The 15,457-nt window shown below is 40.7% G+C and overlaps 1 protein-coding gene across 2 annotated transcripts in view; it reads right to left on the bottom strand.

The window, feature by feature from the left end:
* Positions 1–1,012: 1,012 nt before the first annotated feature.
* Positions 1,013–15,457, bottom strand: part of tmc6a (transmembrane channel-like 6a) — a 37,366-nt gene continuing 22,921 nt past the window's right edge. For both annotated transcript variants that reach the window (XM_073945163.1, XM_017354837.4), the window contains exons 12-20: positions 13,131–13,209; positions 12,398–12,495; positions 9,188–9,283; positions 8,968–9,043; positions 6,864–6,997; positions 4,987–5,148; positions 4,809–4,887; positions 1,180–1,249; positions 1,013–1,076 (exon numbers count right to left, since the gene is read on the bottom strand). In XM_073945163.1, the coding sequence (XP_073801264.1) occupies positions 1,181–1,249; positions 4,809–4,887; positions 4,987–5,148; positions 6,864–6,997; positions 8,968–9,043; positions 9,188–9,283; positions 12,398–12,495; positions 13,131–13,209 (793 nt within the window). In that variant the 3' untranslated portion in view covers positions 1,013–1,076; position 1,180. The remainder of the gene's footprint in view (positions 1,077–1,179; positions 1,250–4,808; positions 4,888–4,986; positions 5,149–6,863; positions 6,998–8,967; positions 9,044–9,187; positions 9,284–12,397; positions 12,496–13,130; positions 13,210–15,457) is intronic.

Genomic DNA, 15,457 nt, shown 5'->3' with positions numbered 1-15,457 from the left:
TCGTCCCATTCAGTATGTGGTCCAGAGTGTCTGGTGTGGGCCAGATCTGGGCCAGAATAAAAGCAAACTGTGGCCCAGAATAGGGTCAATTCTGGTTAATTTGGCTGAATTCTAGCTAAGAAGTGGTATTGCTTTGGCTTATTTGTGGGCTTGATCTGACAAACAGGAGAGGAGCCCCTAGAGCCATCGTCCCATTCAGTATGTGGTCCAGAGTGTCTGGTGTGGGCCAGATCTGGGCCAGAATAAAAGCAAACTGTGGCCCAGAATAGGGTCAGTTCTGGTTCATTTGGTTAAATTCTGGCTAAGAAGTGGTATTGCTTTGGCTTATTTGTGGGCCTGATCTGACAAACAGGAGAGGAGGCCCTAGAGCCATCGTCCCATTTAGTATGTAGTCCAGAGTGTCTGGTGTGGGCCAGAATAAAAGCAAACTGTGGCTCAGAATAGGGTCAGTTCTGGTTCATTTGGTTGAATTCTGGCTGATATGTGATATTGCTTTGGCTTAATTGTGGCCCAGATCTGGCAAACAGGAGCGGACTGCCCAAGTGTTATCATTCCATGCGGTATGTGGGCCGGATGTAAGTGTCTGCTGTGGGCCGGATTTGAGCCACATGAATTTTGCTGGCTGGATATTAGGTAAAAATAATTAACAATAAGTAATTATCCATAACAATCACCATCTTAACTCATGATTCTGTCACTCTTATCCTAAATTTGCTCTTTTTGAGTATAACTATTTATAACTAAACAGTTTGAACACCAATCAACCAGTTTTCATTCAATATACAGTAAACCATTTGTTTATATTGCTTTTTAACTATCCGCTAGACCCGTTCTCCTATGTCTAGAAAATATATCACTCCACATTGGCTATTGTTTGCAATTATTCTCTTTTATTATTCATCACATCTTCAATCCTAGAAAAAAATGCAGAAGACAGGCATAAATAAACGTGCATGTACTGGTTGAGCCAGTTTTTCAGGTATTATGTTGTGCTTTTTTTGTTGTTTTTAAGGGGATTTTTTCTTCCTTGATAGCACAAGTGATCAACAGGTGACATGTCATGAAAACAGGCAGCCCTGTTCACAAGAAGGAAATCAAAGAAGGAATTATTCTCAGTAAACCCTGAATGCATAAGATCACTCTTGGAATTCTGAGTAAACTGAAAGAGTGGAAACTGACCTCACTGCTGAGATTTCAGCTCATTGAGCGCCTGGATTTTATCTATAAGGAACTTCTTATCTTCACCTTCCTAAGACAGAAGAGATGTTAGTCAGAAATTGTCAGTGAATGTTTGTGTTTGTGTGTGCCTTGGGTCACCTCTCCAACCCTCTCCAGGCTAATGTTCAATAGTGCAAGAGCTATTTATAGCCAAAATGTGTGCCTTTTTATAGTTTTTATATCTTAAAGTTGCCAAATACATTGTGTTAAAAAAAAGTTTTCAGATGTGTTTTGGGGGAAAAACTTAAGCATATATACAGTTTTTTGTTGTTGTTGTTGTTTTCATGGGGAATACTGTTTCTAAAAGAGCTTTTGACAAGGAATTTAACCAGATTTTGGTAAAAACCCAAACGATACAAACATAAAAATATAACAAAATAAAAAAAATCCGTAAAAATTATGAGGAATAACAATGAAATGACACAACATCCGGGGGTGACACACACAACTGGAGGTAAGATCCAATATGCAGGTTTTATTCAACGTCAAGCAAGCAATGGTCAAATCAGGTATAAATGGGTATATGCGGGCAAATCCAGAGTTGTAATCAAGGAACAGGCAATAGGTCGTAAGGCTGGTGGCTAAACAGGATAACAGGGATATACAAGGCTAGGATAGAGATACGGAGAAACAGACAAGGAGAACCGCGTTGTAATATCACTAGAAGCGAACAAGACTCGGCCAACTGGGTGAGTGAATGAGTGGCTTATGAATGGTGTCTAATCAGTCTCTGAAAGTCTTCAGGTGATGCGAGTGTAATCAGTCTAAATGATTGAGCAGGCATGAGTGTCTGGGAGAAGTGTATGCATATGTAGTCCAGAGGAAGGCGGAACTGTAGTCCATGGTTATAGTGGAAACCAGCGATCTCTGGAGAGTGATCGCTGGTTATCGTAACAACTGGACTACAGAAATGTATTTAATACTTTATATAAAAGGCCTTTTTTCTCTCATATTGAGAATTAAGTCACATGCATTGCCCATGACTTCAACAGAGTGTAAAAATCTTGATGGTTTTGTGGGTCTCGTCTATCAAATCTGATCTTTAATTTGTATTTATATATTGGATTCAGGTTAGGTGATTGGCTGGGTCATTCTACAGCTTGTTTTTCTTTCTCTGAAAGCATCCGAGAGTTTCCTTGGCTGTGTTTTGGATCACTGTCTTGCTGAAATGACCACCCTAGTTTCATCTTCATCCACCTGCTAATGTAGATGTTGGACTGAAGCGAATATTTATTTACAATGATGAAGGAGGGTTAAGAGGGTTGTTAAATAACTACTGAGAGATTTCAGCTGCTGTCTGGGCTGTCTTTCTACACCTTCCTTTCTTCATGTGTTCAATAATTTTCCCTGTGTCATTTCATTTTATCACACATAACTTCATCTGTAACCTAATTCTTATAGTTTTTATTTTGCATATATGTATTTATTTGATCGGCATCAACATCTGGTAAAAATTTCAAGTCAACGGCACCTTTAGAAATGTTTTTTGAGAAAAATGGTGACATGTTCAATACTCATTTCCCCCAGTGCTCAGCATAAATGAGTACAGCCCTTCACAGATCTCTCTTTTAAATTATTATTTCCTATAGGATGCTTTACAACAATACATTTTTGATTGTATATTATATTAGTCTGTACCAAATCTAAAACTGGAGCTAATCTAACAAAACAACTTAAGATCTCAGTTGAAAAATTAGTACACCCAAATTAATTAAACGGGAAATATAGAAACATAAAAATGACATATTGTAGTTTGTGAATTTTTATTTTTTGCAATAACTAGTTTGAATCTAAATGTATTGTCGTACTATTCATAAAGATGTTGGAAGACCAAACTCTTATTTTAATAGCTATAACTGTTTAATAAAACTGAAAATAAATCAAAATAAATTGGCTTATTCACTGAGAAAATGGCAAAAAATGTTCAAATTCAAATGCTTGCGCATTAATTTACGGACTTAGGACAGTATAATAGGTGGTTTGAATATTAGGCAAATTTAGTAAGTTGGCTACAGTGGTTTTACTGGTTTTCTCAGCCTGATCTCACGAGGAAACGTACGTATTTTACGTTTTGTCAGTTTAGTGGCTAATTCGTACGAGTTCAGTCGTACGAAAATGTACGATTTTAAAAAGGAGGCGTGGCACCCAACCCAACCCCACCCCTAACCCCAACCGTCATTGGGTGATGAGCAAATCGTACTAAATTGTACGAATTAGATCGTACGAATTCATTCGAATTAGCCACTAAATCAAAAAGTTACGAATTGCTGTGAGATTGCGTTGGTTTTCTGGATAAATACTCTGAAGATATTTTTGCTCTTGTTAAATAAAAGCCATTTCCTGGAAGCTGAATCAACAACCACACAATAACATCCTGATAACACCTCAGAATCGTGTAAAGCACTTGTGTACTACTTACAACAACAACAACAAAAAGAAATAAAATAGATATCACCTTTTTAAAAATGCACATTATAATGTATACATGCAGAATAAAGGGATAGTTCATCCAAAACTGAATATTTGGTCATCATTTACTCACCCTTTGCAGGTTTGAAACTTATAATGGTTTGGAACCACCAAGTGAGAGTAAATAGTGACCTACCCCTTTAAGTTTAAAGAACTGCACAGAATATAAATGTAATCTACATTACATATCATGTCATTTAAAATGCAAATAAGTGCTCAAAACATTGCATTGTACATTTGTAAATACAATGCAAAGTCTTGTTGCCTAACCAAGTTTTAGGAACAACAAATTATAACTTGACTTATTGTGAATCATTTGGGATCAAAAGTGGCTTATATAAAATGCAAAGGCCTCTAAATTGCACTGATTTTACCAAAATAAAATATGATCATGCCTTGATTTTTTAATGATTTTATTAGGACAGTAGGGTTTGACTTTGCTCCGACAAAAGTCTTGTCACTTAACAGAAATAATGTACAGTATAGCATATAAAGTCATGGCGCAGTGGAGAGAGAATGAATATTAAGTAACTCCCATGTGCAAGGAGGACTGCATCCTTACATCTCTGCACGGACTCAAATGACTTATTATCTTCTTGCAGGACTCCTAGAGTTTATCAAGATTCTTTGGATTCATCTTCATCCTCCATGATCTTACTCCAGACTCAATTATGTTCATGTCTGGTGATTGGGCTGGCCAATCCTGGAGCACCTTGTATGAGGCTGAAGTATAAAAAGGAAATTGTCCCTCTCCTGTGGTTTGTAATGTAATGGGCAGCACAAATGTCTCGATACCTCAGGTTGTTGATGTTGACATCCACTCTGCAGATCTCTCGCACACCCCCATACTGAATGTAACCCCAAACCATGATTTTTCTTTCACCAAACTTGACTGATTTCTGTGAGAATCTTTGGTCCATGCGGGTTCCAGTAGGTCTTCTGCAGTATTTGTGATGATTGGGATGCAGTTCATTAGATGATCAATCTAAATAATCTACCTTCTGCCACTTTTCCAAATGATCAACTAGAAGTCAAGTTATTATTTGTTGCTCTTACAACTGGGATCGGCGTCAAGACTTTTGTCAGGTAGTGTATATTACAGTAAGATCATATATACTCACAAAGTTTATCTGCTTCTGCAACCTTCCTGTTATCACCTTTTGGCCATCCACAACTTGCATGTGAATGTATATAATAGCTCTGGAAAGAAAGGAGGGGGGAAGGTTGCTAAAAAATGTCTGATGGGACAAATCTGTGATTTTAAGGCCCCCAGCAGGCCTAAGAATGAGAAATACTCACAAAAATGCTCCTGATATAAGGAAGAGGAACAAAGGATTGTACACCCAGTGAATGTAAGCCGAGTTGAGCCAGTTTAAACTGTGACTATTTTTCGCCTGGTCAATGATCAACAGCATACTGTCAAAATTCCTGAAGGGCCCACAGCCTGATGAGGGCTTGACACTAAAAGAGAGCACACTCAATCTGTGAGGGAGGACCACATGGCCAACAAAATGCAATTAAACCTGCTGAAATATACTTTGAATACAGTTGAAGTCAAAACTATTAGTCCTCCTGTGAATTTTTTTTCTTTTTCAAATATTTCCCAAATGATGTTTAACAAAGCAAGGAATATTTCACATTTTCCTATAATATTTTTTCTTCTGGAGACAGTTTTATTCTATTTATTTTGGCTAGAATAAAAGCAGATTTTTATTTTTTTTTTAAAATATTAGCCCCCTAAGCAATATTTTGTTTCAATCGTCTACAAAACAAACCATCATTATTTCTTATCTACTGTATTATTATTATAATTTTTTATTTATTTATATATATATTTTTATTTGATGGTTTTAATATATTACATATTTGAAGTGCTTTGGCAATACTGTACTGAATGTCATGCCAATAAAGCAACTTAAACTTGAGAGAAATGGAGTTCACTTTCATTCCCTCAATCACAGAGAAAAAGGGGCTTCTGCTGTAAGTGTAAGTGAAAGCCTGTCCAGGAAACACACACACACACAGTAAAATTGTGCACAGTTTCTCCATTTTTAAGTAGTTGGCGCCTGGAGTGTTGTAAATACCTGCGCTCGCCTTTTCTCGCATATGAGATAAATGACGTCATTAAATAATAACCGATTATGATTATTACTGAAACGATACCGAATTGTCAGTGTCTGCATCGCGGTGCACCGAAGAAACAATTAATTTTGACACCCCTACCCTCGTGCTTTATGCTGTCCTGTTTTTAAAACCAGTCTGAAGCCTTGTGTTTCGCATTTTTAGAAGCAAAGACACATTCGTTGTGAATGAGCCCTTAGGGCAATGGTCTCAAACTCACTTCCTGGAGGGCCGCAGCTCTGCAAAGTTTAGCTTCAACCACCTCCGACTCCTGCTTAATAGTTCATAGTAGCAAACATCCTTGATTAGCAGGATCATCTGTGTTTAATTAAGGTTGGAGCTAAACTGTGCAGAGCTGCGGCCCTCCAGGAATCGAGTTTGAGACCTATGCCTTAAGGCTGATTTATACTTCTGCGTCAAACGCCGGCGTATGCTACGGCGCTGACGCATAGCCCTTCGCCGTGGCCGTCGGCGTCGCTGACATGCACCTCTCTAAAAATGTAACTACGTGTCGCAACGATGCATAGCATAAGCTCTTTGATTGGTCGGCTTGGTAGTGCTGACGAGTCTGGGCGGGACCGAGAGCCGTGTGAATGGTGCGAGCCTGATGGAGCGATTGTTTACAAGTGTGGAGTCCCGTGAAGGAGCTCCGGATGGAAAGTTTTGTTTTGTGTCTACCGAATAGTTAAAGTTGTTGCACGTCCGCCGGTTCCTGCCACAAAATGAGCGAGTTTGAGCCACTTGTACATCCCGGAAGTGTTCAGGAAAAGCAAAACACATGCGAAGAAACTCGACACAGAGGAGCATTTACACCTCACTGCCCACTAGCGTTTCGGAAGTGTTAATGCAGACCAACAGAGACAGCGCGCAGAAGTATAAATGCACAGCTACGCGCGTTGCATGCGCCGAGGGTTACGCCGGTCACTTGACGCAGAAGTATAAACCAGGCTTAAGAGACACTTTAAGGTGGTTTCTTCTCAATACTTTTCTAGATTTAGCCCTTCATAGGTATGACACAGAATGTAATGCGAATGTAATAGTATTAAGAGACAAACCTCCACATTACGTATATGACACATGTAAGAGCTCCAGTGAAGGACGGGATGAAAAGGAGTTTGATGAAGAGATTGCTCATCTGAGAGGCTCTCCAGTGTTTTTTGGGGGCATGGAAATTCACCATCAAGCTGGTCTAAGAAGACACACACACATACTTAATTTCATAATAATCATAATAAAAGATCTTTAAATAATTAATATTGCACACTTAAATATAGAAATTCGGTCATCATTTTTGCTGTTGATCACAAAAGAAGATATACAACAGGGGTTCTCAGTTTTGGTCCTGGAGGTCCAATGTCCAGATTTTAGTTCCAACCCCAATCAGACATACCTGAGCTAGTGCCATGACTACCAGCGATCTAAAACACCATAGATCGCTGGAAAACACAAGTGTGAGCGGACTACAATTCCACCATTTCAAGGACTACAACTCCATACATGCACTCCGCTCACACACACATGTTCCAGATCCTGACTGATTACACTCACAGCTGAAGCTGCTCACAAACTGATTACTTAGGCCCCGTTTAAAAATGCGTTTTCGTTTTAAAACGTATAAGTTTTGCTACGGTTACGCCATCCGTCCAAACTACGCCGGTGTTCTCGATCGCCGAAAACGGAGCATTTTGGAAAACGCTGGAGAGGCCGTTTTCATTCTAAAACCCTGCTGCTCCGTTTCAGTGTGGATGAGGAAAAACGGAGACATTGTGTCATTGCGTATCCTTCCCTTATTCGTCAAGTCCCTATCACATGACTATCACACATGGCTTTAACGCTACTGAAAGACAGCAGATCAGCCTTCACTGTAAACAACAACATGGACACAGAAATGGGAGTGTTGTTTGCAATATTGTCTGTTTTAGGTGCCAGTTATTAGTTTGTGCAGTTATTCATTTGTTACGTTTAGTAACAACTCGACCTCGTCGTCTGTCGACAAAAATACCTCTCTTGCTTTCTTTGCCATCGCGTTTAATGTTCAACCAGCGTTTGTTGACTAACAATAACCAAATGCCGAGCGAGACGCATGCTTTCTGTTTATGCTAGAACGCACATGCCCAGAGTGCGCGAATGGTAACGTAATATACGTTTTTGGTGGCGTAGTGTGGACGGAGATATGTTCAGAGACGCTAGGTGAAACGCTAGTGTGGACGCGGATCGTTTTTGATCTAAAACGCTCTTTTAAAACTAAAACGCACTAGTGTAAACGGGGCCTTAGATTATAAGAACAACTCAAATACACAGTTGTGGCTGAGTGTTGTTTTCTGTGTAGTGACACTACAGCGCATTTTCCTTTGTCTTGTTTTTCCATGTTTTTGATCCTCGCCTTGTTTATTTGTTTAATCCTGTTTGCTGCCTGCCTTGTAACCAGCTACTTGTTATTTTAACTACGACTCTGGGTTGCCCTTATACATCTGTTAGCCCCTGTATTGACCACTGCTTGCCTGACCTCGCTAATAAACCTGCATGTAGATCCGCACCTCTGTTGTCAGTGTCACTTCCCCTGGTTACAGCTAGCTAATCAAACTTCTAGTACGGTTTAGAAACATCCCTGCAGGTGTGTTGAGGCACATTGGAGCTAAAACCTGTAGGACATTGGACCTCCAGGACTAAGTTTAAGAACCCCCGATATACAAGAATGCTGAGAATTGACTTTATTTGTATTTTAGTTCCTACTATGGATGTTAGTGACTGCCTTTTTTTGCAACATTTTTCAGAATCCATTGTTTTGTGTTCAGCAGAAGAAAGAAACTCATAAAAGTTAAATACTTGTGTGTGAGTAAACAATGAGGAAACTTTCTACTTTAGGTGATCTATCTCTTTCATTACAGCAGTTTAGTTTTACGCCTATAGTTATTGCTATGTGTTTCCTTCCCTCTGGCTATTTTTTTCTGTCCTTCATGAAAAACAAAATAACTTGGGCACAATGTCAGGGCTGCAGGGCATTCAGTCTATCTCTAAAGATGGTAAGTAAATGAAAATAGAATTGCATTTTTGTGGAAGTACTTCTTTACATTTGAATCATTACACTCTATAATCTATGTACCGCGAGTAACCCTAAAGTAAGTACTCAAGTAACCCTAAAATGACTAAGAAGAAGACCTTTTTGAGGTAGAAAAGGACATAAAGTTTCCCAATTTGCACTGCAGGCAACAGTGGTGAAAACAGCACACCAAACCTATAAAGCAAACAAGAATAAAACGTAAGGGTTTAATTCACCTTAAGAATGCCTCATATGATACTTCTTGAGTTAAACAAGTCTTTAAAGTTAAGCTGTAAGAGGAAAATATAAAGTTTCTTAATGCTTCGGAAATTGCAGTACCACACAAGAGTTTGGCTGTAGATGAGCTCCAGGACTTCTTGAGCAATGGCAAACTCCAGTTTTCTTCTTCTCAGTGTGACATTTCTTACACAAAACCTGAAAGAGCAGAAAGAAGCATCAATCCCAGCAAAACATCACGGCTGTCATATATAATGAGGAGAATATCTCAGTTACAAATGTAACCCTTGTTCCCAGAAGGAGAGAACTGAGATGTTATGTCGGAAACAACAGATTGGCTAAATCACCAGATGATTCTGAAAAAAGGGGCAAAAATGCCTATGAATTGGGAAGTGCAACCCCTGTAGGCAACCCAGGATCATTCTGAAAACGTAGTCCCGTGGACGTTTCTGGAGACTGCAAAATACGAGGTACGTATTTTTGCAGTTTTTGTTTTCGCTAATCCACGGAAGGCCGCTGTGTGCGCTTTTTTTGCATCTCAAATGTCTCTTGCGAGTCTGTCTGACTGGCTGAATGATTGACTGGTTTGATTGATTGGACCGGTCTGAATGATTGGATTCTGTTTTTGTCTTACCTGATTTCTGGAACCACTCTTCCCTGGACTCGAACCCCGTCATCGTCGTCATCGTGGTCAGCTCCTCTCTGCATCTCAAGTCCGCCGACATACATGACAAGCTAACTGGACAAACTGGTTGCGGCGGGAAAGCCCGCCACATGGAGGTAAGCGGTCAGCCAGTAAGCGCGAAAAGGAACAAACTCATACTGCCCCGAAGCGTTCACTTAAAAAATGAATTGGGAGATGACCAGCTAAAACCAGCTTGACCAGCCTAGCCAGACTGGGAGCCCAGCCAAAACCAGCTATGCCCAGCTTAAACCAGGCTGGTCAAGCTGGTTTTAGCTGGTTTTAGCTGGTCATTTTCCAGCCTGACCAGCTAAGACTAGGCTGGAAATGGCTGGAAACCAGCCTGGAAGTGGCCAAAACCCCTCTAAAACCACCTTGGTTGACCAGCTAAAACCAGCCAACCAGCCTAGGTGGGTTTAAGCTGTTTTTTCAGCAGGGATGGGTTAGCCCTAAACAGGGAGAGCGCTACCTATAAATTAGATGGTTAGCTGGAAGGGAAGACATGAGTACACCTATGGGTGACTGACTGATCCATATGAGATCACCAAGTGGGGGTCAAGCATAGCTGCCACCAATCCCCAGAACAAAGGTTGACAAAGCAGGCAGAAAAAAATTCAATGGGCCAACACCAGGGTCCTTTACTAAATACTTCACTTCAGGACATAGGCGCACCTTTTAGAGGGGGCTCTAGCCTGAAATGTAATCCACAGTGGTCGGTAGGTCAACTAAATCTTTCACTATGGACCAAACAGAGATCTGGGTATGGGTGCTAGATGTTGCTCTCTGAGAAAGGAGGCCCTTCCTCAGTGGAATGTGCCAGGGAGGGGCGGCTGCGAGCTGTAAGATGCAATAGAAGCATATTGTTCCAGGTCATTGATATTTGTGCTCACAGCTGTAAAGTTCATCCTGAGCTGTATGTGTTTTCCTTGCCACACTGTTCAAAACCAGTAGAGACCAAGAAACACTGCCAAAAGCTCTAGACAATTGAAATGATGGGTCCGGTTTATGAACCTGCAGCTGCATGCTAGCTTACACAGCGCTCCAGCCTGAACTGAAAGCATCTGTCAGTTCGACAACATCCATCCAGGGACTGAGTGTATAGTGCCAAAGCGGAGTGGTCAATCAATGTGTCCCCAAGTGCCATGCCCATCTGGGGACAGATCTCATTGCAGCCACTGGCCGATGTTGCAGGCTGCTGTGACTGCTGAGAACTCCCAGAGAAAATGCCCATAATTACCAAAAAGGCCAAAAGGGCCAGCCTGAAATATGACAGTGCTAAGAAATCAGTGTCTCACATATCTAGTAGGTTCAGCCTGGGTGGTAGAGGTGGCATTCCTGGACCACAAGTGTTGCCATCGCCTTCCCCAGGGCATGAGTAGCTGACTTGGTGTGTCAAGAGAGCAAAGGCATTTTCATGACAAAGGTTCTTTTGAGGTTACCATGCAGCTAAGCTAAATATTGTCCCTGGTTCTATTGGTTGGTATGTGCCTGGTTGGTACAGTATGTGCATAGCATGCAGGGCAGAGGCAGCCTGGCCTGCAGCAGTGTAGGAATGCAGCTACATGCTTTGAACGGGAGCTTTAGATTACCCCTCGAGGTGGTGTCGGTTTTGCAGACATTGCCCACAAATCCATATAGGGGATAGTTTCATACATTCCTCCATACAGGATGGTGTGCGTTGAAGGCCTTAAGGACTGGGAAAAAACACACCCTCCATTCCTGTATGAGGACTTTGTGCACTTCCGGAAAGAAGGGGACAGTTCTTTTTGGATCCCATGTAGCAGTCTGTCTGCCTACTATGCTGGAGGTGTTGTCTCCAAGGTGGCAGCCTATTGCAGACAATGCCCGCAATTGCACTCTCCACTTGCCACTTCCAACACCACCAAAGCTGCCCAGGAAGGCAGTTATTATGTCTGACTCAAGGTCATGGGCCGAAGGCACCCCAAAGGTACCCTTTGATGGACATCTGTTCTCCAAGTCATCAAATCAAAATGTGACCATCCCAAAGGACAAAACAGCACACCCATCTGAAGCCTGGGCTAGTTGAGCTGACGAGGAATGTGAAATGTGAAGGATTTCAGCCAATGAATTAGCACCCACTGTGTTCCTCAGTCCTGTCTGAGTGCTCATCTGCCTTCTGAAAGGAACTAGTCTGCTCTAAGCTCCCAGCATACCTGCCAACACTCCCGTTTTTTCCGGGAGTCTCCTGTATTTCAGAATCTCATCTACCACCACCCTCCCGTTTTGTTATTTCTCCCGGAATACTCCCGTAATTTTAACCAACATACACCAAGACCCCCCCCCCCCCTCCCCCCCCGCTTCCCGCGCGGAACACAGCTTTTTGGTATAGTCTGTAACACCCCCGTGTTGACAACTTGTAATATCATAACACAGCGGCTGCCCGAACCCTGCTCCACAGTAGAGTTTCTAATACCAAAGTACAGTTACTAACTCACAGGTTCTCAGTGTTATTCAGACATCAGACACCTCAACCCTGAACACAACACCCCCGTTCTCACAGATTTTCACAGACAAATTTTGGCAGGTATGGCTCCCAGTGAAATTCCCAGGGACAATCTGTCATTTCCGACATAACTTGGAGTGATCGAATGAAAGGGAACTTATTTTACCCCCAAAAGAACTGCGCCAAGATGATGTACAGCACTTCAAATATTAGATCCATCACAATCAAACGGTAAAGCTCCTGACCCACCATTGTCTCCCAGCACTGTAATGAACATGAATAAGTTAATTCATATTTCACTAACTGTAACAAATTTTAACTTTAAAATTATATTTCTCATGCACCCAACACACAAGAAAAAATACTATAGTAGTTTATAGTAAATACAATAGTATATTTGACCCAAAAAAGTGTAGTATACTGTATACATTACACTTTGTTAATGAATGTATCACACTGTATGTATTCAGTATAGTGAACTGATAAACTGTAATAAATCATGTACTAAACTTGAGTTTTTACTACAGTAAACTGTGGTGTGATGTAGCATAATATACCCTGTAATTGTAGAAAATTACAGTATTTAGTCGTTTGTTTATTTTACTGTACTTGTATTATTATAGCAACTATAGAAACATCATAAGAGATCAATTCAATGATTTACTATAGTATGGTTAAAAAATGCTATGTATATATATATATATATATATATATATATATATATATATATATATATATATATATATATATATATATGCTATAGTGTTTACTATAGTATTTTTTAAAGTAGGTAGAAACATATCAACATTTATTAAGATTTTCTGCTTAATATTGCTTTGAATAATTTATTGGAAATAATCACAACAGTGATTCTATAAGTGTTGCATGTTGTTTGTCACCTGTTCATTTTTTTTCGGTTTAATTTCTCCAAACCAGAGACACAAGGCAGTAAAAATGCAGCCCTTCAACAACAGATTCCTGTGAGAGAAGAAACGAAAGGTCTTGGATGAATACTTGTGTGACATTTTTATCTATCTTAGTAGCAGTCTCATCACTAAGTCTTCATAAATGTCACATATCTCATTAATCTCGACAGGACATTTATGGCTATAAATAAACTATTTTTACAGCAACTCTTTAAACTATTTATAGTTACGAGATCATCATTTAAAAAATGGATTTTCACATTTGTTTGTAAAATGTTGCATAAGAATTCTGAAATCTTAAGTGAGATCAAGCCCTATGTGTTGACTATTTGAACAAATTTACAAAAATTGTTACAAACCAACACGGTAAAGTATGAGTGGTTAGCATTTTAAGTAAGATATTATAATCTGAAGTTATTTTCATGAGTGATTAAATATAGGTTATATCAGGGGTTCTAAAACTCGCTCCTGGAGGGCTGTGCTGCGTCCGAAACCGCATACTTCCATACTATATAGTACGCTAAAATCATAAGCGAGCCGAGTAGTATGTCCGAATTCATAGAATTCGAAAATCAGTATGCGAGAAGGACCCGGATGACTTACTACTCCCGTTGAGATTCTAGAGTGAACATCCCATGCATGCTGCGTTATCCCATGATGCCCCGCGAGCGAATTCATGAATGGGAGTAAAGCGACGCAATTGACGCAGTTAGGTCACGTGACCATGACAAAATGGCGGATGTAGTACGTCCGAATTCCATTCATACTTTTCACATTCATACAGTATAGAACGTACTTTTCTAACGGCCGAGTAGTACGTTTAAATTCAAATGCAGTACATACTGAGTAGTAGGTGGTTTCAGACGCAGCCCTGGTGTCCTGCAGATTTTAGCTCCAACTTGCTTCAACACACCTGCAAGTATGTTTCTAGAAAGCCTAGTAAGAGCTTGATTACCTAGCCCAGGTGTGTCTGATTGGGGTTAGAACTAAACTTTGCAGGACACCGGCCCTCCAGGACCAAGTTTGGACATGCCTGCTCTAGGTGATCTGTATGGCAAATGCCGCCTTCTTGTGGATGTGTACAAAAACAATGTGTATATAAAACATGCAACACAATGTAGTGATGTATTTCAGACTCGCAAAATGACAACAGCGCCCTCTAGTGCAGGGGTACTCAAACTTTTCAGCTCGCAACACCTAAAATAACAACTCCAGTGGCTCGCGACCCCCACTATGCTCGGAGGTGGTTATAAGCATATAAATACTGCACACAATAGTGCACACACACCAATAGAAACTATATAAAAATAAGCATATTGGCAACACAAAAAAAACTGTCTTAAGGCTCGTGCACACCGAGACGTTTTTTGCTCGCGTTTTTTGTCGACGTTTAACACCTCGTGACTAAATAAAGGGCGTCAATGTGATCGTGCACACCATTGCACAAAACCGCAGGCGCAAAAGCGTCATTTAAATAAAACGCCTCATGCTCGTTTTTATGTTTTGACGCACCCTGTCAAAACCTTCTCCACCAATCAGGTTGGCACTTTTGTTCACATGCACGGAGCTGCTGAAGATACAGTAAACAGCACTTGGAGGCACTCAAGCGCATTGTGAGCGCACAACAGGCCCGGATTGGCTAATCGGGAGGACCGGGAGAATTCCCGGTGGGCCGGTCTGTTTTTTGGCCGCGAGGGCCGGTGTTCCTAGCTCCAGAATCTGTTGCTCTCAGCAGTCACACTTTTTAAAAATTATTTATTTATTTACTTGACCACAGCCTTCTTATTCATTATTTTACCGCAGCTCTGCTCTTTTTATCTATTTTCTAGTAGCCTCGTGAGCAAGATGCAGCCTGCAGGTTAATGATGATATAACTAGATAAGTCACTACTTAATGTATAGCTGTTGTGGTACAGTGGTAAGCACGTTAGGTTATGACGCCACCAACCCGGGTTCGGACCTCATCTGAATGTAAATTTTTTTTTTTCATTTTTATTGTTAAGACATAAAAATACTGTAAGGGTTGTTGAACATTTGAAGTTCTAAAACAGCTGTTTTCTCAAAAAAGACGTGATAGTGTAATTAGAAACTGAATTGGAAATGACATTATTTTATTATAGTCAGTGGTGAACTGAGGTGGGCCGGTCTAAGGCTTGAAACTCCAGGGCTGAAAAAGAGTCCCACTCCGGCCCTGGCGCACATTGAAGAAGATGCCCAGAGGCGATATGAACGTGGAGCTGCTTATTGCGCTGGTGAACACTAACCATTTCTTTATCGCTAGAGCTGCTGCTTAAACCATCT

Source organism: Danio rerio, chromosome 3 (assembly GCF_049306965.1).
Source record: "Danio rerio strain Tuebingen ecotype United States chromosome 3, GRCz12tu, whole genome shotgun sequence".
NCBI lineage: Eukaryota > Metazoa > Chordata > Actinopteri > Cypriniformes > Danionidae > Danio > Danio rerio.
This window is presented reverse-complemented; position numbering and strand designations above follow the sequence as displayed.